Genomic DNA, 24,225 nt, shown 5'->3' with positions numbered 1-24,225 from the left:
TTCCTGAGGGAGGGAGAGAAAGGGCAGGAAAAGGGACGCACAAGCCGAGAAGCTGGAAGACTGAGGGTCGGGGCTGGGATGGGCAGACAGGTCCACAGGATAATTATTGGTCATTGCAACGGAAGGGATGTTTCTCCTTCTTCCAAACTTGTGTTAAATCCTGACCCCCAAGATGATGGTAATAGGAGGTGGGCTTTTGGGAGATGATTAGGTCATGATGGTGGAGCCATCATGAATAGCATTAGTGCTTTTAGAAAAGAGACTCCAGAAAGTTCTCTCTCCCCTTCTGCCATGTGGGGACACAACTATGAACCAGGAATCAGTTCTTACCAGACACCGGACCTGCTGGTATCTTGATTTTGACTCCTAGACTCCAGAACTGTGAGATGTAAATACTGCTTATTTGAGACACCCAGTCTGTGGGCGTTTGTCACAGCAGCGTGAATGGGCTAAGACAGTCACATGTATGTATGAAAAATTTTTTAAGATGGGAGACCCATTCATGTAAGTATCCAGTTAGCTATTGCTGCATAATAAGCAACCCCAAACTCTAGTTTAAGATATGTTGATTGTTCATGCATCATTGAATGGGTTAGGGATTAGATAATCCTATTCTTGTTCACGTGCGTGTGAGTGAGCCGGACCGTGTTCTAGAGTGTGCTGGTGTACTGCAGCTGTGGCAGCTCTGCTCCGTGCATTTCTTATTTTCTTCCTGGGACCATCAGTCTGGCCTGGGCATGTTTTTCTTAAAAAGATAGCTGAGGCACAAGTGTGAGAAGGAGTTTAACCAAGTAAGTGCATTTCAAGCTTCTGCTTGCATTATGCCTTTAATTAATTAATTAATTAATTTTTAATGTTTTATTTATTTTTGAGAGAGAGAGAGAGAGAGAGAGAGAGAGAATGAGTTGGGGAGGGCAGAGAGAGGGGGAGACACAGAATCTGAAGCAGGCTCCAGGCTCCGAGCTGTCAGCACAGAGCCTGATGGGCTTGAACTTGTGAACCGTGAAATCTTGACCTGAACCGAAGTCTGATGCTTAACTGACTGAGCAAGCCCGGTGCCCCTTGCATCATGCCTTTAAATGTCCTATTGGCCAAGGTTCTTCTTGACAGAAGAAAGGTGAAGTCATGTGACCAAGGACAAAGTGAAAACTCTGGGCCGTCCGTGCAATCAATCCGATGAGAGTGGATTTGCAAGGAGGGAGAGGGTGAAGAGAGAGGAGGGCATCTGAGCACAGACACCCCACGGAAGTGGGCAGAGAGTGTTTTTACTGGAAGGGGGGGAGGGATTGGCACCTTTAAATAGGAGAGTGCCCCTTCCTGTTCCTAAGGAGGGTTGCTCGTGGATGTGGGGAAGTTTGTGGGGGTGATGAGGGAAAGCTTAGGGGGTTCCCTCCGTGTGGTTTCTGTTCCCTCTATGAGGTAGAAGGGGTGTCGTCTCCAGAGCGTGGGGTTGGCTGAGACATCGGTGATTTAAGAGTGGGAGCGTTTGTGTTCGCTTCGGCCGCCATATGCTCAAAAGTGGTACAGAGATTGCCTGGGCCTCTGCAAGGAAGGCATGCGGACTCATCAAGTTCCCTATTTTAAAAAAGAGAAAAAGCAGTGGGAAAGTTAAACATCTTCCACATGGGGCCCAGGGGATAGATACTCAGCTGGGAGGCAGCGTAGGCGGGCTGGGTGGGAGATCCGGGCGCCGGCCGTGTCCTGGGTTTCCACCCTCGTGCACTCTCTCAGCGATGACGCTGTTGGCCGTCCACGTTGCACCCAGAAACCTGATGGCGGGGCGATACCAGAAGGCACCTTCAGCTCTTTAGTTTCTGCTCCTGGCTCAGCTGAACAGTCATCAAGACCTGTCCAGTCAGTTCTTGAGGGGCCCTCAAAGTCAGCCACACCTCGCCACCCGCCTGCCCTCCCAGGGCTCCTTGCCCGCCCCCCCCCCTCCCCGCCCAGGAAGGTTTGGGTGCAGCAGGGAGACGATCCAAAAGCTGCCCACCCGTCCACCCAGAAGCATTGTCCTGACCTTGTACTCTTGTCGTGAGGCCCCATGCTAGGTTCTCCTTTTTAAAAACACACGTTTGATGTTACAATAGTTAGACTCACAGAAGAGCTACAGAGATGGCACAGAGAGCCTCTTGTACCCACGCCCGGTGCCCCGTGGTCGGACCTTACATTAGCGGGGTACACTCGACACAGTGAATTCGTTCACGTCCATTCTTTACTCCGACGTTCTCAGCTTTTCTCTGATGTCCTTCTGTTCCAGATCCCGTGTGGGGTTCCATGTTGCGTCTAGTTGTCATGTGAGGCTCCTCTTGGCTGTGATGGTTTCTTACACGTTCTTTATTTTTATGACCTTGACAGTGGAGAGGAATACTGGTCAGGGAGTTTGTAGAGTATCGCTCAGTTTGGGTGCGCTTCATGTTTGCTCATGACTAGACTAGGGTTGTAAGTTTTGATGGGAAGGACCACGGACGAAAGTACTATTCTCCTCACATCTTATTCAAAGTCCTGTTTAAAAGAAAAATGCAGTGACAGTTGTTAAAGATGGCGAAGAACTTCATTCAGACCACTGAGGTCCACTGCCATGGGATTTTACAGATTTCTCCGCAGTCCCCTCCCTCTTCACCGTTGTCTCTTCCTTGGAACGAAGGCACCCTGCACAGCCACACAGTAAGGAGTGGGCTGTTGTGCTCCCCTGCCTTCAGAGTGTGGTACCTGCGTGAGTTATTTGGAATGTTCCTGCAAGGCACTTGTTTTTAATTTATTTTTGAGAGACAGAGAGAGACAGCATGAGCAGGGGAGGGTCAGAGAGAGAGGGAGACACAGAATCTGAAGCAGGCTCCAGGCTCCGAGCTAGCTGTCAGCACAGAGCCCAACGCAGGACTCGAACCCACGGACCGTGAGATGACCTGAGCCAAAGCCAGAAGCTGGACACTTAACCGACTGAGCCACAAAGGCGCCCCAAGGCACTTGTTTTTGAAAAATTGTTTTTAATGTTTATTCATTTCTGAGAGACAGAGTGTGAGAGAGGGAGGGAGACACAATATCCAAAGCAGGCTGCAGGCTCTGAGCTGTCAGCACAGAGCCCGACAGGGGCTCGAGCCCACGAACTGGGGGATCATGACCTGAGCTGAGGTCAGAAGCTTAACCGACTGAGCCACCCAGGTGCCCCTGCAAGGCACTTTTTGACACACACTGTCTTCTGTAATTTTCACAATGGTGAGGTCGATATTATCTCCAATTTCCCAGAAGTGGAAACAGAGACTCAATGAAGTTGACTCACCTTCCCAGGGTCACCCAGACTTTTAAGTGGCAGGCTGGGACTTGAACTTGGGTGTCCTCATAGTTGGCTCTTCTAAGCACTAAGTTCTCTGTCTACAATGCTGTTTGATCATGCCACTGAAGCTGATGCATCTAGAATTCACCGAGCCCCTGGGTCACTAGTGCCCTTCTCTTCGGTAGGGTAAGGCTCATGGGTGTTGCTTTAGGGGTCTCAGTGGAGAGCCTGTACTTTAAAAGGGTTTCATCCGAGGACTTCAGGAACTCGGTCTTATCCCAGAAGGTTGGACTGGGCTCAAACTAGATTTCAGTGTGATGCATGTTCTACTTATGTAAGGAAGGCTGTCTGTCTATCTATCTATATTACTCCAACTCTTGATTTAGGCTCGAGTTATGATCTCATGCTTTGTGGGATTGCGCCGCACGTCGGGCTCTGCCCTGACAGCCTGCTTGGGATCTCTCCCTCTCTCTCTGGCCCTCCCCTGTTCATTCTAAGATTCCATTTCTGGGAGAGCCAAAACTGTAATTAAAAACTGGTGACTGGGGACTTAGCATAAGCAACTCCATTTTGGACCTGTTGTCTTGCTATTAACAGAAGAAAGGTTGACATCTCTGTCTTCTAAGGCTGCTTAGAAGCATCTTGTCCGGCCTTGATTTCACTGAGCAAGGCCATCTGTGTTTAAGGGGGATTATTCTGCTATCCTGAGAAAGCCAGTGGGCAGCAGGACAGATTTCATGGGTCATCGGAAAGCTCCTGGCTGTGTGTCAGGAGCAGTTGGCCACATGTTGATTTTTCTGAGCTCAACATAAGAAGCAGAACAGTTCTGTATAATGGGCTGTTTGCAGTGTGGATTTTCAAATTTTCTTCTCCTGTCTGTTCAAAATGTTTAGGATATATTGATGCAAAGGACATCCTGCTGCAAATCACGACAGACACGCTTTCACGTTTTAGAAGAAATGGCTCTAAGTGAATTGCAGTTCGTTTCACTTCAACCCTGGCTAAATCCAAGTGACAGGTGCTGTAAAGCGTTCAGCTGGGTGACAGACCTGACTGAGATCAAAGAACCCTCCTGTCCCTGACAGTTTAGAGCAATTAAGCTGCTCTGGGCACCTGGCAGCTGGCATCGTCCCCTCCCCGGCACCTTTGATGACAACTCAGGGCACGATGAGTAAATGAGTCAGAGCACGAGCTGGTCGGAAACCATGAGTCACTGGGCTAGTGTGTGGCACCCACTTGTTTCTGGCCCGTTCCGGGCAAGGGCAGGCTGGGAGTCGTGTTCCTCTCGCAGACAGCTTCATGGTTCACCTTTTAAGTTTGCCATGAATTCAGGAGATGGGCTGAGGTTCGTGGTAAGCAGACAACAATGCTTCTAGAAGGATCCACACCCCAATTTTTGTTGAGAGCGGGCAGCCATGAGGCCTCCCCCTCTCTCCCCCATCCTAGATCTCATGCAGTGACTGCCTTAGAGTCAGCCAGGGGAAGGGGCCTCACAGGTCTTGCATCTCCGTGGTGCAGGGGCCTCCCTGGGGGGAGGGGGTGATGCCCAGTTAACGACACAGGGCACTGGAGTGTCTGGGAGCCTGATGGGGAGGGATCCCTGGGAACACGTGTGCATTGGAAAGAATGGGGGGGTTTCAGGGAGTTGGATCCTCGGTGTGTGAGGACGGAGAATGGGCGCCCAGCACGTCTGCGGGGGCCCAGGAATGGGTGTCCTGCCGCAGCTGGCTCACAGTATACAGGGCAGCAGAGGCCTGAGGTGAAGGGGAAGGGTCTGGGCGTCCAGGGGCTGGGGTGCAGGGGAAGGATCCAGGAGTGCAGGGGCGGGGTGCAGGGGAAGGGTCCAGGAGTGTAGGGGCTGGGGTGCAGGGGAAAGGTCTGGGGTGCAGGGGAAGGGTTTGGGAGTGCAGGGGCTGGGGTGCAGGGGAAGGGTCTGGGGTGCAGGGGAAGGGTCCGGGAGTGCAGGGCAAGGGTCCAGGGGTCCAGGGGCCAGGACGCAGGGGAGTCAGAGAGAAAGCCATCTCCCACCTTGGTACATTTCATCCTGAAACTGGGAAGTCTGAGCCCCTAGGGCAAGAGTTCTATACAGGGGCGATTTATCCAACACGGGGTACTTGGCACTGGCTGGACACAGTTTTGGTTGTCACACCTGGGCAGGAGGAGTGATGTGGATGCTGTTGGCATCTAGAGGGTGGAGGCCAGGGATGCTGCTGACCATCCTACAATGCACAGGACAGTCCTACAGCAAGAATAACCTGGCCCCGAATGCCACTAGCGCCAAGCTTGGGACCTTGCTCTGGGTGACTGACGTGGAGGAACGTGGCGTGTGATTTCCCACTAGGACTTCAGTACTGCTGCTGGGCATCGGGCGGCGTGTTCATTTGACCTGAGCACCTCTTTATGTGGCCCTGGCATTTGTGTTTGAGGAACTCCCCCCACTGCAGTTTGGTTTTCTGGGGGTGAGCCTGGAGAATCCTGGGAATAATGCTTTTTATATGACACTCTCCTTATTTTTTAAAATTTTTTTTCAATAGAAATTAAGTAGATCAATTTATTTTTTTGTATTATTTCACAAGTAAAATTTTGGAAGGGCTGTTTGACAAATTTCAGCATTAACTGTCAACTCTATAGACATGTTCAACAAAAAAAGGCATTTGCTCCTGGCCCTTTTAATAGTAACAGATCTGAGAGCTTACTCATGAAATTAGGTGTTTTCTTTCAGATGCAATTTGGTTGATAACACAATAAAAACATACATTAATGGTTTCATGACCACCCGTGACTACAGAATAAAACCCACAGGCCTACCTACTTTAAAGGCCCAAACTAGTAAAACAGTATTAAAATCAGTGTTTTTAAATCCTTAGATTAACAATCCTGCAGTGAGATTTCTTTGATCCCAATTTTATAAGGTGTGGTGGGGACTCGGGGAGAGGGAACAGGGGAGGACTGGCAGTGCGTGCTAAGTTGCAGAGTTGGGACAGCTGCTCAAATCAGTCATCCAGATTAGGATAGTGTTTTAGAAAAAAAGGTTTCCTTAATTGTGGCATTTTGGGAAGTATATTCAAGGTTGATACTTCATCAGCCCTAAACACCATTTAATGAACACCATCTGGAGGCGTAAGCAAGGATGTGGGGTGAGGTACAAGGAGGTGAAAAGGGGAAATGTGACACTCTCCTTATTGACCCTGATCCGGGAACTTGCGGGCTTTTTAAGAACCCTTTGGAAAAGAGAAAATTTGGTCCTGTTTGGAAGTGCAAGGTGGTAAAGGGGAGAATCTATATTCTTTTTTGGGTGGTCGGGGGGACAGAAAATCTGTATTCTGAAATGAGTGTTTTTACCAGCTTAGGTTGTGGCTGGGTCTGGGTAGCAATATTCCCTAGTTCCCTGTCTGCCTGTGTGTGTGTGTGTGTGTGTGTGTGTGTGTGTGTGAGAGAGAGAGAGAGAGAGAGAGAGAGAGAGAGAGAGAGAGACAGACAGACAGACAGACAGACAGACACGTCTGGTTGGTAACAGAGAGTGACAGCACAAACGGGCCTATCTTATGGCTGTGAGGGTGACCTTCTCTTAGGTGGCACTGAGAAATGGCTCTGAGGTTCATTTTTAGTTCTGCATCTGTTTGCCTTAGCATCTCCTGCTGGGAGCCGCCAGCGTCCGGAACCTTCCCCCTGACCAGCCAGTGTCGCTGGAGGCTAGTTCAGCTCAGGTTCCACCCCTGTTCGCTGTCGGCCCACGCTCCCTCCTTCCCAGCTTGACAGCTGAGCCCGCAAGGGGGTGAGCCAAAGGGAACCAAAATGAACGCGAGACCAGCACCTCGTGTGCTCCTGTCTACCGGACTTCACGAGAATTATGTCTTGTGTCTCACAGCCACCCCCTACCCTATCCCCCGCCGGTAGGCTGGCCCTGGAGGTCGACCATGGACCTTCTCTCTCCAGGAATACTTCACTTGCGCGCATGCTCCTTTCGGAATATGGTCAGTGAACGTGTCTAACTCTCTTTGCAGGGCACGCCATCATCACCAACTACTTGTTGAACTATTTTCCTGGTCTTGACCTTGAAAGGAGGAACGTGTTTGGGTTCACGGCCCTGATGAAAGCCGCCATGCAGGGTCGGACGGAATGCATCCGAGCCCTGATGCTGGCAGGTAGGTGTCCACCTGTCCTGTGTGGTCCCGGGGGTCTCAGGACGTGCTGGTTTCGCTCTTTGAGCAGTATGTATTGACGGGGCACCTGGGCGGCTCAGCCGGTTGAGTGTCCAACTCTTTGTTTCCGCTCAGGTCCTGATCTCACGGTTTATGAGTTTAAGCCCCGTGTCAGGCTCTGTGCTGACAGCACGGAGGTTGCTCTCTCTCCCTCTTTCTCTGCCACCCCCAGCTGTAATCTCTCTCAAAATAAATAAATAAACTTAAATATAAAAAACGAATACGTATCCAGTGGACTCGGTTCCATAGAGACTGAGCCCAGCAGATGGATGTAGCAGAGAATAGTTTCTCTGAGAGGTGTGACCGTCGCCCTCTGAGCTGAAACAACCAAAAAAGGAACGCACACCCCTCAGGGTGGGGCAGGAGGTCACAGCACTGGTCACCCCGCAGGAGACCTGTCCCTGCTCCCTGATGAGCTCTTCCTTCTCCCTTAGCTTCTCCCTGCCCATATTTGTTCTTTAGAAGTGTGTGTTCTGGCCTGGGCTCAGAGTGCCAAGTCTGTCCCCTTGAGGGTGGGCGCAGGGATGGGGGCTTCCGGGGGGCAAGCCTGTCCCATGGAGGATGGGCACAGGGACGGCAGGGTGGGCCCAGCAGCCATCCTGGACCCCCACTTGCTGGTGGTCAGAATCACATGGTGATGTCGGCATCAGTTTCCCTTCCAGAGTGGGGAGTTCTCAGGCTGTAGCTTTGGATCAACAGCCCCCCACCCCTCCTCCAGCTTGCCCTTTAGGACCTGGCCGTCTTGGAGGAAGCACTTCCTTCTCTGAGCCTCCAGTTCCCCACCTGTGAACCAGAGTCATGACTTCCTTCCTGTCCCCCGGGATGAGCCGGGACCCTGCTCTGTAAACCCGGAGGACGGTGCGGAGTTAACCAACTGCTGAGCGGAGTCCGCACAGCCAGGCTCCGGCTCCTGTCCTCCCTCTAGAATGCAGTGGCCGTCTTTAACACAGCCTCGCTGGGTTATTTCGAGAATCAGGTGGGAGAATGTGTGTGATGGGCACACTCCCCCTCACCCAGTGCGAGACGCTGCTGCCACGGTGATTTTGTTTCCCTGCTTTTTCCTATTCTATCTTTGTTCTCGGCTGGCTTCATGCTTGTCCCCATGGGGTCTGGAGAGGTGGCATCTAGCCTCCGACGGTAGTTCTCTGTGGGCGGCCACAGCGTCCTTCTGGGCATCAGCCTCGACTTGTGGTTCCATTTAGATATTTTGCTTCTTTTTTTTTTTAATGTTCATTTTATTTATTTTGAGAAAGAGAGAGCAGGGAGGGGCAGAGCGAGAGGGAAAGAGAATCCCAAGCAGGCTCTGTACTGTCAGCGCAGAGCCCGATGCAGGGCTCGAACTCACAAACCATGAGATCATGACCTGAGCCGAAATCAAGTCAGATGCTTAATGGACTGAGCCATCCAGGCACCCTTCCTTTTTTTTTTTTTTTTTCTAAAGGAAAGTTTTATTTGGGGATAATTTAGATGCATAGAGAGTGACGGGGATGGTCCAGAGTCCCACACGGTGCTCACTTGTTTCCTGATGCTAATGTCCTACTGAGGGGCTAACCTGGTAGGTGACTGTTAGCTAAACTCCAGACTTTATTCGGATCCCACCTGTTCTTTCCTTACTGCCCCCTTTCTGTTGCCGGATCCCATCCAGGGTCCCACACGTAACTGCCACGTGTCCCCAGTGCCCTGTGGTCGGTGACAGTGTCTCAGTCTTACCTCCTTGCTCATGACCTGACTGGCTCCACACTGGCCCCGCCCTATCATATCCTCAGCCCATCTGTCACTTTCCCCATGATTGGGCTGAGGTTATAGAGTCACAGTTTGCCTTGGACTGTTTTCCCTCCCGCTCTAGCCTGAGTGTTTAGGAGATACTGGAGGAAAAACAAATCCCGTAAGCGATGACAGGCTTCGGAGACGAATACTTTCATGGAAATAAAAAAGATCTTAGAATTAATCCCGTTGATTGTGCTTTTGATGCCGACAGTTTCATTTTTGAAAGGCGAGATGTATCAGTTTCAGAAGAGTCTAGGCCTTGCCTGTCTAACAGCGACAAAGAGACGCTTCCTCCTAATTAGGCGGAGTTTGTGATGCCCTTGGATTTGGGGGAAGCTTCGTCTGCTCTTACTGCTTCTGGAGCTTAGTTATAATTGAGTGCAGGCTTTTAGTAACTTCCTTTTACCCAAGCATTTATGGTGTTAATCACATCACTTCATTTTTCCTGATGAATTAATCTGCTTCACAAGCCCTTTTGTTCTCAGGTCAGCTGCCTTCCCATCACTCTGGGAAATGCTCAGGTGTTGGCTGTCATTCTGCCTGTTTTCTGGGTCTGCTGGAAGTTTCCAGGCGCTTGCTAAGCATTTACAGGATTGCAGAAACGCCTCTGGGGCCTCTTGACGGATGGGCCTGCTTCAGGCAGTGCTTCCAGGGCCTCGGTTATGGATAATGACTTGGGCGTTAGGTTCTGTGCACTCTTCTCCCTCCCCTGCACCCTCCTCCTGGGCCCTGCACATCAGAGCCTCGCACAGTCCAGATGGGTGCACCCACCCCTGAACGGTCCCTTGCCGGAGCAGAACGGTAAACAGAACTAACTTGGAAGCCTGGACCCCTGCCTTTTAATTCCAGTCCCTTCATTTATTGCCTCTAAAGCCCTGGGCCTCAGTTTCCCCTTCTGGGAGGTGAGGTGAATGCCCATAGCTGCTGTTGGAAGTTGTAATGGGGACTGAATGAACTCCCCCGTGGAAAGCCCTTGGGCGCATGTCTGGCGTGGAGAAAGCCTTTGGTCAATGGTGGTTGTTATTATTATTGTTATTTGTGAATTGATGTGCTCAGTAATTATTTGTTACATGAATGAAAAGCAGTGGTGTATTTCTTCCCTCTTGAAAAACATCCCCGTGATGAACTACGTAAACTTCTCGGCCGAGGGTAACACACACGTGGATCACGGCTTCTGAATCTTGTTCCTGTCGACATTCGGTGCTGAATGGGGGACCATTTGTGGTGGGGGCCGTCCTGGGAATTGCAGGATATTGAGCACCTGCCCGGGCCTCTCCCCACTAGGTGATGCTAGCACCTCCCAGCCCACCCAAAATGTCTCAGACATTCCTAAAGGCCCCCTGGGCCAGGAAAGTGGCCTCCTGTTGAGAAACACTGGTGTCAGTAATTTAAATGGGAAAGGATAGGAAAAAAAAAGAAGAGAATCTTTTCCCTTTTCCTTCTTCTATGCCTTCCTCCTTCCAGCTTGTTCTGTAATCGTTCTTAAAAGAGAAGTCTGACAGCTTTTTGGAGGAGTTTCTGAAATGCCCTCTAAGGTTTTGGTGTTTAACTTCTCAAAGATTTTAATTTTCTACTATGACGTCTGAGGTAGCTCACACTTCTTTTTCCCAGGAAAATGTAGCACATTTTACAGTACACGTGTGTATGTGTTTTATTTATTTATTTAAAAAAATTTTTATAAATACTTGTTAAATTTAAAATTTTTATTTATTTTTGAGAGCAGGGGAGGGTGAGAGAGAGAGAGAGGGCGACACAGAGTCTGAAGCAGGCTCCAAGCTTTGAGTTACCTGTCAGCACAGAGCCCGACGTGGGGCTTGGACCCACGACCATGAGATCATGACCTGAGGTGAAGCTGACTGAGCCACCGAGGCGCCCCACATATGTGTTTTCAAAGAAAAATACTGCGAGGGGCACCCGGGCGGCTCAGTCAGTTGAGCGTTTGAGTCTTGGCTTCAGCTCGGGTCCTAATCTCACTATTTGCAGGTTTGAGCCCTGCATCAGGCTCTGCCCTGGGTGTGATGGTCAACCATGAGGAAACTTGTTGGGATGCCTGAAAAATTTGCACAAGTATTTTTAAGTCTTCTTTCCATTTAACAGATCAGTATTAAGAAAGCCTTTAAAAATATTACTGCATGAGTGTTTCTTCAGCGGGTTTGGTGCAGCTGTGGAGGGTCGCCTGCGGGCTAACCAGCGGTCACCACGTGACCATTTCAGAAGCAAAAGGCACAGCATTACACGCTGATGGGTAGAAATGGTAGAAATGCAGATCTCATCCGCCTTGTTCCAAGTGCAAGCTTTCTTCTGCACCTGATGTGAATTCCCCAGTTGCAATTCCATTATATTCAGTAGGAAGCATTTGCTTTTAGAAACGATGGATCATTGAATTGGATGCCCCCCGATACTGTTTAGATCTTCCAGTAGTTTATAACATACAGGCACACGTCACCTCTTACCTCGTCAGGCAGAACGAAACAACGTTGGAATGAGCAAAAGTTTGGACTTTAATAAAAAGGTAACCAGGTTCCGAAAAGCTGATTTATTGGCTCTTTGGTTTTCGGCTTCCCAAGGAATAGCGTCAGCTCTGCTGATAAGAATCCCAAGCGGGGCTGTGGATTCTTGTTAATTCAGTGGAATATTAATGCCCCAGAGTGACAGGTCTATTTAAATACGTGGCCCCAAGAAGCTGTAATGAGGAGGTGACTTTCTCTGAAGAGAAGCAGAACTCGGTGGAGGTAGGCAGGCTCTAGACTTGTTTAGGAGGCTGGCTTTTGTACCTGAAGTGTTGTGGCATTTGGCATTTGGGAAGCGGAAACAGGCAAACAAAATCCTTCACCCTTCCCGTGATCCCTGGCAAAGGGTAGCCGTCCAGGAAGGTGTGGGAGGTGCTTAACGAGGGGCGAGGGGCACAGAGGGGCACACGATATCACTTCAGAGGTTTCTTTATTGTTTATAAGGAAAACAGAAATCTCCCCGTGACCTGAGAATTTGCTAGGCTGGCATGGTTTCAAATTAGGATGCAGAGAAAGGGCTAAAAACTAGGTGTTCCATGACTTAGCTTGGGCACTTAGCTTGGTGCAAAAGGGACAGGACTTGGGGAGAACTAGTTTTCTGGAAGATGAGGAAGCTGGGTGAAGGACAGAGAAGGGAGCCAGCCCTGCCAAGACCCCCTGAGGGACCAAGTACGAAATATCTCAGAAATGCCTTCAGGGGCGGGGCAGGCTGGAAAGAGGTGTTCCATCCCCCACCCCCCAAATCAGGGCTCTTCCCTGAGACCCTGTGTCCTGATCCACGCTGTTGATCATCCCCAAGGACCCAGGCTGCAAGCTGGGGTGGCCCGGGAGGAAGGCTGCAGGAACTGCAGACAGGCCTCTTGCTGGGGGAGCAGAGATGGGCTTCGAAGGGTAGGTAAGAGAAACCGGAAAGGAAGTGACGTGCCCGTGGCCCTGCCTGCCTACTGCCAGGCCCATGTACCTGGCCGTGACCCCTGGGGGAAGAGTGTCTGAGAATGAACGCCGGAAGGTGGCTTGTTTTCTCCTTTGGCACCTGTTTGGGATGCTCTCTGCTTCCGGTAACTGACGTGCTGACTTGACAGGGGCGGAGCGCAGACAGCGTCCGTTTTGCTCCCGTCCCCAGAAGTCACAGGTACTAGCTGTGCACAGCTGGCCCTGGGCTCCATGAGGACATCCCAGAACTGGGTTCGCTTTTCTGTGCACCCAGCACCCCTGCCCACCCAGCACCCCCATTCTGCCAGCACCTTCCACCCTCCCCACCTGGTGCCCCCTCCCTTCCCACACAGCACCCCTCCCCCAGGACCTCTCCTCCCCTCCCCTCAGCACCCTCCTTCCCCCAGCATCTCCTGTCTCCTCACTCAGCAACCCCCTCAGCCCAGCACCTCCCATCCTTCCTCACTCAGCACCCCTCTCCCCCACATGGTGGCTGGTCGCCTCACATTGCATCACAGTCACCAGGACTCTAGGCTTCAGATCTGTGCTTCAGACAGGAAGCCGCCTCACCCATGGTTGTCACTTTCATCAGGGTGCAAGAGGCTTCTCTTTGGGGCTCGCTGAGCCTTGTAAGAGAGGCTCAGGAAAAGGGGAACAGGATTGCACTCACTGGGTTAGACCACTTTGCTCAACTGGGGGTCACTGGTGCCCCCCAGGGAACATTTGCTAATGTCTGGGGAAAGTTCTGGTTGTCACAACTGTAAATGCTACTTGCCTCTGCTGGGTAGAGCCTCGGGGTGCTGTTAAAAGTCTTAACAATGCACAGGACAGCCCCCACCACAAAAATGATCGGGCCCCAAATGGCAGGAGTTCTGACGTGGCAAAACCCAGGTTTACACCAATCATGATGCATTGCCCAGAACGGAGTATGTGGCGGCTTTAGGTAAATGGAGGATTTGGTGTAGACAACTCACAGCACTCAGTGTGGCAGCAAACGGACACATGGGTAAGGGCCCAGCTTTTGTCTGCATGGCTGGAGCCCTGGGTGAGACCGAATTGGGTGGTGGGCAAGGCTGCCCGCGGTTCAAGGGGTAGGAGATGCATTCACCTCTAGTCTCTGAAAGGTTTACGTATAGAATGTTGATCATCAGTGCTGGCCTCCCATGACTTAATCACGCGGTCTAGGCTATTAATATTGCTCTTCTGAAGGAAGTGAATCCCAGATTTGTCCATGACTCAAGTCCTGAGGCTACATTCCCATCAGAGTGGCCTTTGTTCTTTAAATGTGTGTAGTTTCCAAGATCATTTTGAAGTTCTTTTTTTTTTAATGTTGATTTATTTTGAGAGTGGGGGAGGGGCAGAGAGGGAGGGAGAGAGGGAATCCCAAGCAGGCTCCATGCTGTCAGTGCCAGAGCCCAATAGGGAGCTCGAACCCAGGAACCCTGAGATCATGACCTGAGCCAAAATCGAGAGTCAAAACACCGAGCCAACTAAGCCCCCCCAGGGCGCCCCTCCCAAGATCGTTTTGAAAAGGAATGAAAGCAGGAAGCAGGGAGCTGCCCTTCAGATAGCGGTGCCTTCGGTGTTCCGTTAGCTTTTGAAAAATGTCTCAGACAGTGTTCGTTAAAATTTTAATTTTGCAGTTTGTTCCTTTTTAGGTGACATGCAATTAATTAAGGTTTAATGTGTCATCTGTTTTATGCGATGACATTTTTACTGCCCCCTTTTCATGGCCGTCAGTTTATAAATTGTACTCTAGCTAATGAGTTCCATCCTGATTTCCAGTTTCAAATAATTATCACTCTTCAAATACGTCTATTTTTTAATGTGCCACAGAATGAAGCACATTATGAGGCAGGCTCAGGTAAGCGGGCCTCCTGGCGCCAGGGGCCCACTGGAGGGGTGCCGGGCCAGGGACGCTGCTGAATCGCCCCCCGCCCCCGCCCCCCGTTCAGTGTATACTGAGCCAGTGCCGCATGTCAGACACCCGGGTCTGCGTGCGGGGTAGATGCAGCCGTCGCTGCCGGTCCCTGTCCCTGGAGAGCTCACAGACTAGATAATTGCCCTAGTTCTCCACATAGCTTTGCCAGTCAAAGTATGACTAATGGGACCTGAAATTCTGCATGATTTTTAACTGTGTATGGGGCTGAGATTGGACCAAGATTAATTGAACAGCAATTCCTTACTAATTTCTCTTATACAACTGCGCTGAAATTTATGAACATCTCATCAAGTCGAGCTGAAGTTCAAATTTGCAATCTTAGGAGGGGGCAGTGGGTGGGATGGGGGAGATTTATTAAGGAAGTGACTAGTAAAAGGGAGACTGAGGACACAGGAGTCAGGATTCTTCAGAAACACAGAACCAATAGGAGATACCTAGTAAGAGATTTATTTTAAAGAATTAGCTCACAGGACCTTGGGGGTCGGTTAAGCCCAGAATCTGCGACAAGGCAGGTCACCAGGCTAGAAACTTGGGCAGAAGCGAATGCTGCAATCTTGAGGCTGAATTCCTTTTTCCCCAGAAATCTTTAGCTTTTGTTCTTAAGGCTTTCAACTATTGGATGGTGCCCACCCACGTTATTGAGGGTAATCTCCTTTACTCAGACAACCGATTGTGGTAGATTAGTGTTTGTTTAAATCCCTGGGGTATTAGAGTCTGGCCGCGGTGACCCAGACCACTGAGTGTCATAGAGGACATAGAGGAAGTGACCCTCCCTGCTGGGTGACAGGAAGTACAAGCAGCTGAGACCTTCTCTGTCAGCAACTTCGATGCCTCAGGCAGGCCTCTTGGCCACTTTGACTCCCATCCCTTCTGTAGCAAACCTTTTTGAAATGCATGCCTCCCACCAGCCAGGATGATATATGTGTCAGAGGAAACCAAAATGAGTAGGATGTGGGCTGTGTCCTGGAGAAGCCCACAGTCTGGTGAAGATGATAGACCCAGGACCAACTCACCACTCAGTACAAGAAGTGAAGGGCCACACGTTTCCTGCACAATGGGGGCCCTCACGGTCCACACAGGAGATCTGCGAGGAAAATGTGAGATCATAAGTAAATGGGACACCAAATGCTTTGCAAGTGATTATTCCTTTTAGTGTTCTAGAACATTCTAGTGACATCATTGAAGTGTTCACAAGTCTGTCTAGTCATCTCTCCATTGCTGGAAAACCATGAAATCTAAAAATTAATTTAAAAGTTCCATGATTTAGGGGCATCTGTTGGTTAAGCGTCAGACTTCAGCTCAGGTCATGATCTGGTGATTCAGGGGTTCAAGCCCCATGTCAGCCTCTGTGCTGATGGCTCAGAGCCTGGAGCCTGCTTTGAATTCTGTGCCTCCCTCTCTCTCTCTCCCTTTCCCCCACATGTATTTTGTGTGTGTGTGTGTGTGTGTGTGTGTGTGTGTGTGTCTTTCTCTCTCAAAATTAAACATTTAAAAAATGTTGATTTAGATGCTGAGTTCAGGTGGTTTTATTTAGGAAAGGAAAGCCATTAAACTAGGAGCACTTAAAGGTGGGTTGTGTTACAATAGGATACACAGTACGTAGTTCATGGTCAGGTGCAGGTGCACAGCTCCATGTCTCTTACGAGGCTGTGGAAGTTTTGTCTTTGATCCATTTCACTGTCTTTCATTTTTCTGCCATTGGACGGGAAGCATTCTCCCATTACCATTTGTGTTTGTTTTTTTCAGGGGCAGATGTCCATGCCAGGGACCCCCACCGTGGAATGTCCTCGCAGGAGTGGGCTGCTTACACCGGCCGGTTGGAGGCTGTCCGCCTCATCCAGAGGCTGCTGGAGCGACCCAGCCCTGAGCAGTTTGGGGAAAAGTACAAGCCAGAGCTGCCGCTCCCCCCGGAGGCGGTTCTGAAGCCTGCGGGCTCCAAAAACTGCTTGCAGAGGCTCACCGAGTTTGTGCGGTCTGTGCTGACCTCCCGCTCACGCCAGGGCCTGGAGGATGGGGGCGTCCTGGACCATATGGTCAGGATGACCACGAGCCTCTACAGCCCCGCCGTGGCCATCGTCTGCCAGACCGTGTGCCCCGAGAACCCTCCCTGTGTGGGCAAAAGGCGGCTAGCGGTGCAGGAGATCCTGGCAGCTCAGGGGAACCCGGACCTGCCCGCCCAGGATACTGATCAGGTAGAGGGCGCTGAGCAGCAGTCACGCACCCTCCAGGCCGCGGGGGTCTCCAGAGAGGGGCCTCCAAGAGCCAGCCTCCAGTCTCCGCAGCTGCCAGGTGCCCCGCAGCTGCCAGGTGCCCCGCGGAGGACCAGCCTCCTGCCCCTGCAGCTGCTGAGGAGGACGAGCGTGCGGCCCGGCGTGGTCATCCCCAGGGTGCGCGTCAGCAAGGCGCCTGCGCCCACCTTCCATCCTGAGCGCGCGCCCTCCAAGGGCAGCACCAAGGACAGCGCCCACCTGCAGCTGCCCAAGTGGAGGTACAAGGAGGCCAAGGAGGAAAAGAGGAAGGCGGAAGAGGCCGAGAAGCAGCGGGTGGCCGCTGCGCAGAAGGAAAGGCGGGCGCCATCCTGGAGGAAAAGGACGTGAGGGGTCGGCTGCCTGGAGGCAGCGTGTGTGCGTAGGGGGAGGAGGCGGCGGGGCTCCGCGCAGGGAAGGATGCGCCTCCTCCTGCCCTCGGCCCTTCCTCAGCTCTGCGCATTCCGGCAACATCCCCTGCAGATGGGAATCCAGAAACGCCCTCTGTATTTATTCAGGCAGCACCCTGGAGTGAATTGCCCCCCCCCACCAAGAAAATTAGCCTAAAACCAATTAGCAATCAATACGCCTAGTGGGCAGTTTGCCAAAAAGCCTACCTTTAGAACCTCACTTGAGAAATTTTTAAGACCAATTTATCAAAGGGCCTTTTCTGAATAATTTTGTATGTTAATCATGAGCAAATTTGCAATTTACTGCTCTTTGTATTTAAGATGGTATGAATACATTTGCCAGAAGACCTTTTGTTTAAAATACTGTTTCTAGCAATAATTATTTGTGATATCTCTATGGTTTCCTACAGAATCTGTGGAGGCCTCCCCTTTCCTTGCTGTTTGTTTCAGTCTTTGCCTTTCCTTCTCCTTGTAGGTGTGCATGCCCATTGTAAGTTCTTCTTGATTCGATTCAGCGATGCTTTCTTATTGGTTCTTGATGAAGTGATGCCAAATGTTTGTTTCTATTTGATGGAGGCATTTACTTTCACAGCAAAATGATGACGTGAGACAGGGGAATCAGTTCCTTGTGTCTTACTTTTAAAGCTCTCTCATTCATACTGTCGTAATAACGAAGGAAAATCTGTTGTCAAAGTATGAAACCGTGCGTAGAGAAGCATGCTTTTATTGCTAGAACTAAACATTTTAAGCAAGGGACTTTAGATAAACCGAGTGCAAAGCCTTTAACATATCCAAAAATAGATGTGAGAAAAACCTATTCATAAAACGGGGGCAAATGTAATACATTTTTACTAGAAATACAAAATTAAGTCCTATGTGCTCTTAGATCAGTTGAATTCAGATATCCTTAAAATTAAAAAAGGTGCAAAAGAATGAGGCACCAGAATGATCCAAACCCCTGAAAATGAAGGGGGGGGTGCGAGGGGAACAGGGATTAGAACTAAATATTAAACTTTTTTTAGACAAATTCTCCTGGCGTGGACTGGGCCGCTGCCTCCTCCAGACGCCATTCCAAAGATTCCCTGGTGTGGAATTACTTTTATTTCTCCTTTGATGACTGCCTGTGATGTTCAGTCCATTCTCATGCTGACTTTGTAGAATTTCCAAGATATGGGGACTTCGGCAGAGCCTGTATGTGATTTGCCCTGGGCTCGGAGCTCTCAGTGGGAGTTTCCATCCATACTTTTTCTCTCCGAAGCACTGAGAAATTCTAATGAATCTCTGGCCATCTGGGTTGCAGAGCATCTACCACATACGCACTACTGACGGCACTTTACTTAAAAATTATCCTGCTTGGAAGCCATAGATTTAAGATAGGAGAGACCGACCCTGGATTCACATGTCAGACGGTGCCGCCTGGCTGTGTCATGATGCGCACCTCTCTCGTGACGGAGGCAGGGATGGCGCTGGCCTCTTCCCAGCCCCTCCCACTCGGCACCATCGGGCGTTGTGCAGTCTGGGGTCTCAGACTCACCTTTCCAAAAACCTCAACCAACAGTCTGTTGGGCAGCACCAGACTGACGGGGCATGGTGTGGTGATAATGCAGCTTTCTTTCAGCATCACTGACACTAGGTGGCTCCTAGTGTGTGTGTGTCAGGATTGGCCACCCCTTGGATGAGATGGGGGCTGGTCCCCAAGGTGAACAGAAACACCCCCAGGCTCCCTGACAGTCCAGTCTGGCATTCTTCGAGATCATTTTCATGTTCATGTGTTTTCATTGCTTTGAATGGCTGGCTGCATTTTCTAGCTGAGGGTCACACTTAGTCACCTTGCTTCTGCTGTCCGTCGGGGGCAGGGGCAGGGGCACTGATGGGTAGTGACCTCCTCCTGCTCTCCACATGTCCCCTGAGCTTGGTCCCCACAGTCATTCCCTGCCATCCCCTTTGCCTTCTCTCTTCCTTGCTTGCCTTTTCTTCCTTTGCCTGTTTTCTTCTCCAGTTTTGGCTAAATGCCCTGATTCCACCCCCCACCCCCCACCGGCACGACCACTCTGAGGTCTAAAAAGGGCAGAAAAGCAAAGTGCTTGTGAGAGGCAGTGAGGCGTTCCTGTTGAACGATCGTGTAGTGACTTCTACCCAGTCAAGGAGGCACACATTTTCCCAGTCCTTTTGCAGATGGCCTAACACCTGTAAAGGGCCCCCTCGGCCCTTTCAAGGGCAGGAGACCTAGTTTGCTCTCCTGACTGACGATGGCAGCACCACCCACTGTGCGGAGCAGGGAGGACCCTGGTCTGCTCGGACCCCTGATGCTTTTTAACTGTAAATAGTGAATTTCACGTTGACAGGTACCTTCTCAGGGATTTATATATAAAAATAGAGGAAAAGATGAAGTATATTTTAATACTTTTTAGTGTTTGAGTGAATTACGATTACACTAGACAGAAGATATTTCTAAGACAATCAGTGCTGCTGTTTTGCAGGGAGATGCCTGGCATTGCCCTCCGTTGAGATTTTCTGGTTGTTGGAGACCCGGGACTTTGGCAGCTGAAATGGCTTTGGGCTAGATGTGAGGTCACCTCGGCCCCTCTCAGTTACCTCTTGTGGATGTGAACCCTTGTATTTAAAACGAACTCAGCCTGTATGTCAGCAGCGGTGGCTGAGGTCACAGAGATGGGCCATCCGTCACTTTTACCTCGAGAACTAGCTCCTTCCCGTCTGTGATCGGCGTGTGAGCTGTGGGAATGACAGTTTCTTGTCCTGGCTCATGTGACTCCCTGTGCCACCGTCAGCCCGGCCCCCAGCTCGCCGCTGGGACAGTGGAGGGAAAAGCTGGAGAGCTGGGAGAAGTTGATCTGGAATGATCTCAGCGTTAAGAGGCATAAGCTCTTGTGTCTTTAGCCACAGTAGAGACACGGCCCATGACATTAGGGACCTTCCTCACTCGGAAGCCCCTCCCAACAGGCTCCCGACAGTGGCACCGTCACCTCGGGAACGTGAAGGTGGGAAATCGTGGCCAGTTCCTGTCTCAGTCTCACATCCTCCCGAGACACCAGGCTCCTTCTGCAGAGGACAGAGATGCGTGAGGTCAGCTGGGACACGGGGCTCGCACGTACACAGGCCACTCCGATGCCTCTGCCCACTTCCTCCCAGGCTGTCAGTGGTGAGCGGGTCTCCGGGGTCCAGCGTCGGGGCACAGAGACCAGGAGTCGCTGTGTGAAATGGAATCCCACGAGGTGGGGCCAGACCCTCGTCCTGACGGGCGCCAAACCTGCCACCCGTCGGGAAGAGCCAGGGGTACCAAGTTAGGAAGAAAGGCCTCCCTGGGCATTACATTAATGAGTCAGGACCCAGAAGCGGGCATGATTTGTCCCCTGAGCCTCTGGCAGGAGCGCTGCCTTCCCCCCTTGTCCACACTACCGTCTCTTCCTGATTGACCCGTTTGCTCGGCGGAAGGAGCTCCGATGGAGGTCAGGTGTTCGTCTTGCCCCAGCCGCCCCTGCAGATTCCTGCTCAAGCCTGGCCAGCGGCCTGGGGGACCCCCTCCTGCAGGGAAGGGAGGGGAAGGCAGGGGCACCATCACACCGGCCCCTGCAGAACGGTGAGGTCACGTGTCTGAAGAGACCTGGAATCCAGGAAATAAGCATCACCGTGGGGGTGCTCTTACCCACGAGGGACCTTATGACCAAACCGTTCTTCCTAAAGCGCCGATTGCCGTTTTCTCTGCTTTACACCTCGATGCGTCTAGAAAATGTTTCTTTCGTCTGTGTAACTCTTGAGTCAGCGGCCCATTTCTGTGCCCTCGAATTCACCTGTTTCTTCATTAACATTGAAGATAAGTGGCTAAAGAAATTCCTCTGGAGGTTGTTTTTTAGGAAACAAACAAACGAAAACACAAAACACAAAACCCACCACTACCTGAATTGATGTAACTAGTGACTCAGTTGAATGCCGGGGCCGTTGGCACAATTTCTGCCCTGTCACCCAGCCCGAAACAAGACTTCTGTGAAGGCACTGTTCCTGTAGTGCCCCATTGGCCCTCGGCTGCAGGCCCAAGCCGGAGCACGCGGCGTGTGACGGGGTGTGAGCGCACATGCACATGCACACACTTAAGTGAACCAGCGGTAGAGCAGGTCCTGTGCTCGCAGAGGTGCCCGCTGCCATGGACCAGGTGTAACCTGCATCACACCTGTGGGTTCAGGAGGGTTGGACGGTCCAAGGGCTGCTGGAAACACGTCATCCAGTGGGACATGGAGCAGAGCTGGCGTGTCGTAACCCAGATCTTCTCAAAGCATGGTGTTGGGCCAGGCGCGTCATATGGGACAAGGTTTGGTAGCCGCGTCGGGGACATCTCTCTGCCTCTGATGTGTGTCCTCTGCACTGAGAAGCAAAAGCCAGAGAGGACTCTGGGAGCTCCAGCGGGCTTTCAGCTGTGGCCACCGGGTGGGGACTGAATTTCTTTGAGTTTGGTGCCAGGTTAGCCCATAGGATCCACATCTTCGTGAGCAAGCCCTAGGATTTCCCCAAATCCCAAGCATGAAGTACTCTAATCAAAGCTAACACAGTTTGGGTTTTGAGAGGCATTCATGGATTCATCATAGTATTACTCCTTGATGTTGTTTTTAGAGAGATGTAGGAGAGAAACAGAAATGAACCTGATCACTCCAGGCAGAGTAGTGACCTGTGTTGACCTGACACCATATACTGTTTTGGGAGCTTGCATTGAAGCACTTTAAACACCAGCTCTTGAGCAGAAAGTTCTAGAAGCTGGTTTGGAACTGCAAAATTGTGGAGAACTGGATGAAAACCAAAAAAAAAAAAAAAAGCCGTAAACCTGGAAATGTTACCAGCAGCCCTCCGACCCTGTGAGGGCATCCTCAGGAATTTGAGTGCTACACCCCTGGTCCGTTGAACAGGAAAAGGTTTCCTTGGAATACTCTCTTCATCCAAATCATTGTCCTGCCTTGTCGTGTTTTGGGTGCCTGAGGATGCGTGTTTTTAATAATGGCCACTTTATCATAGTCTGAGAATTGAACAGACTTCTGCACAAGGTACCAGATGTCAAGTTCTGTCATCTTGGTGTGAGCTGTTTTCTGAATGTAAAGTTCTTTTCATTGTCATTTCTGAAAATGGCTATTGTAAGAATGTTGACCATGGGTGGCATCGTGTACATTTCATGGGCTTTTATTTTGAAGGTGAGTTTTGTTACGGTTTATAAGAGATTTTCCTATGTAGACCTCAGGGCTATTTTCAGACCTACGAATACATGTGACTCCCAGCAGCTTCAAATCCTTGAATCCAAAACGTTAATAGTCTTTAAGTTAAATATGTACATTATTCAGCAGAAAGAATGTCTGTTCCCTTTACCTTCTAACAAATTCTGTATCTAATATTTAAAAAGTATAGAAAAAAGTAATGTAAAAATATGGGGGGTTGTGGCAAAAAGCGCTTGTGAAATAAACAGCCCTGGCAACAGTGGTGTGATGTTTGAATAGGCTGAAGTGGGTAAGAAATGGGACAATTAAACGGGACACTTATTTTGATCGGGATAGATGTGCACTTTCTTTTTCTTTTCTTTTTTATTTAATAGTTTATTGTCAGATTGGTTTCCATATGACACCCAGTGCTTCTCCCCACAAGTGCCCCCCACCATGACCATCACCCCTTTCCTCCCTCCCCCTTCAGTCCATGGTTCGTCTCCAGTATTCAGTAGTCTCCCTTGATCTGTGCCCCTCACTCTTCTCCGCTCTCTTTCCCCCTTCCTCTCCCCATGGTTCCCTGCCAAGTCTCTCCTGTTAGACCTATGAGTGCAAACATATGGTATCTGTCCTTCTCTGCCTGACTTATTTCGCTTAGCATGACACCCTCGAGGTCCATCCACTTTCCTACAAATGGCCATATGTCATTCCCTCTCATTGCCATGTAGTACTCCATTGTGTATATATACCACATCTTCTTGATCCATTCCTCAGGTGATAGACATTTAGGCTCTTTCCATGATTTGGCTATTGTAGAATGCACTTTCTTTTTCTGACACGCTTTTACTTTACACGCTTTACTTTTACTTTTTTCAAGGGTAAGACTTTTAAATTAATGATTTATCCAAGAATATTTTTACCTAAGTTAAAATAGTCTCGCTGTAGTCCGCCCACGGGAAGGTGGGCATCCTTACGTCTATTTCCCCGTATTTACATACATGTGTCAAAACAAAAAGTTTATTTATTCTGAGAGGGAGGGAGCATGAGCGAGGGAGGGGCAGAGAGAGAGAGAGAGAGAGAGAGAGAGAAAGAGAGAATCTCAAGCAGGCTCCGCACTATCAGTGCAGAGCCTGATGCAGGGCTTGATCCCATGAACTTCAAGATCATGACCTGAGCTGAAATCAAGAGTGAGATGCTTAATTGACTGACCCCCCAGGGGCCCCCAGGTTTTCTCTTTACGTGTATCCTTTTACCTAGCCGATACGATAGAAATGTTCTTTGGTTTCTTTATTTAAAGCATGTCCTTGAAAAGCTTTTTTTTTTAAATTTTTTTTAATGTTTTATTTATTTTTAATACAGAGAGAGAGCATGAGAGGGGGAGGGGCAGAGAGAGAAGGAGACAAGAACTGGAAGCAGGCTCCAGGCTCTGAGCTAGCTGTCAGCACAGAGCCTGACGCGGGGCTCGAACCCACGAACGTGAGATCTGACCTGAGCCGAAGTCGGAGGCTTAACCAACTGAGCCACCCAGGCGCCCCTTGAAAAGCTTTTTAAAGAACTCTAAAATTAATTTGATTTTCTTTTAATGTCTAAAAAAGGAGTGCACAAACAAAAAATGAACAAAGTGCTGTGAAAGGGTCTCAGATGAAAAGCGCCTTGCCCTCTCTCAGGGCGGTTCCTCAGACCAATTACTTAGGCGTCCTTCTAGAAATATATATATATATATATATATATATATATATATATTCAGCC

The 24,225-nt window shown here is 50.2% G+C and overlaps 1 protein-coding gene across 1 annotated transcript in view; it reads left to right on the top strand.

The window, feature by feature from the left end:
* ANKRD33B (ankyrin repeat domain 33B) overlaps positions 1 to 22,753 on the top strand; it is a 35,551-nt gene extending 12,798 nt beyond the window's left edge. The window contains exons 4-5 of the mRNA XM_029941287.1: positions 7,276 to 7,416; positions 16,372 to 22,753. Of these exons, the coding sequence (XP_029797147.1) occupies positions 7,276 to 7,416; positions 16,372 to 17,222 (992 nt within the window). The 3' untranslated portion in view covers positions 17,223 to 22,753. The remainder of the gene's footprint in view (positions 1 to 7,275; positions 7,417 to 16,371) is intronic.
* The last annotated feature ends 1,472 nt before the right edge of the window (positions 22,754 to 24,225 follow it).

This window comes from Suricata suricatta, chromosome 6 (assembly GCF_006229205.1).
Source record: "Suricata suricatta isolate VVHF042 chromosome 6, meerkat_22Aug2017_6uvM2_HiC, whole genome shotgun sequence".
In the NCBI taxonomy this organism is placed as follows: Eukaryota; Metazoa; Chordata; class Mammalia; order Carnivora; family Herpestidae; genus Suricata; species Suricata suricatta.
This window is presented reverse-complemented; position numbering and strand designations above follow the sequence as displayed.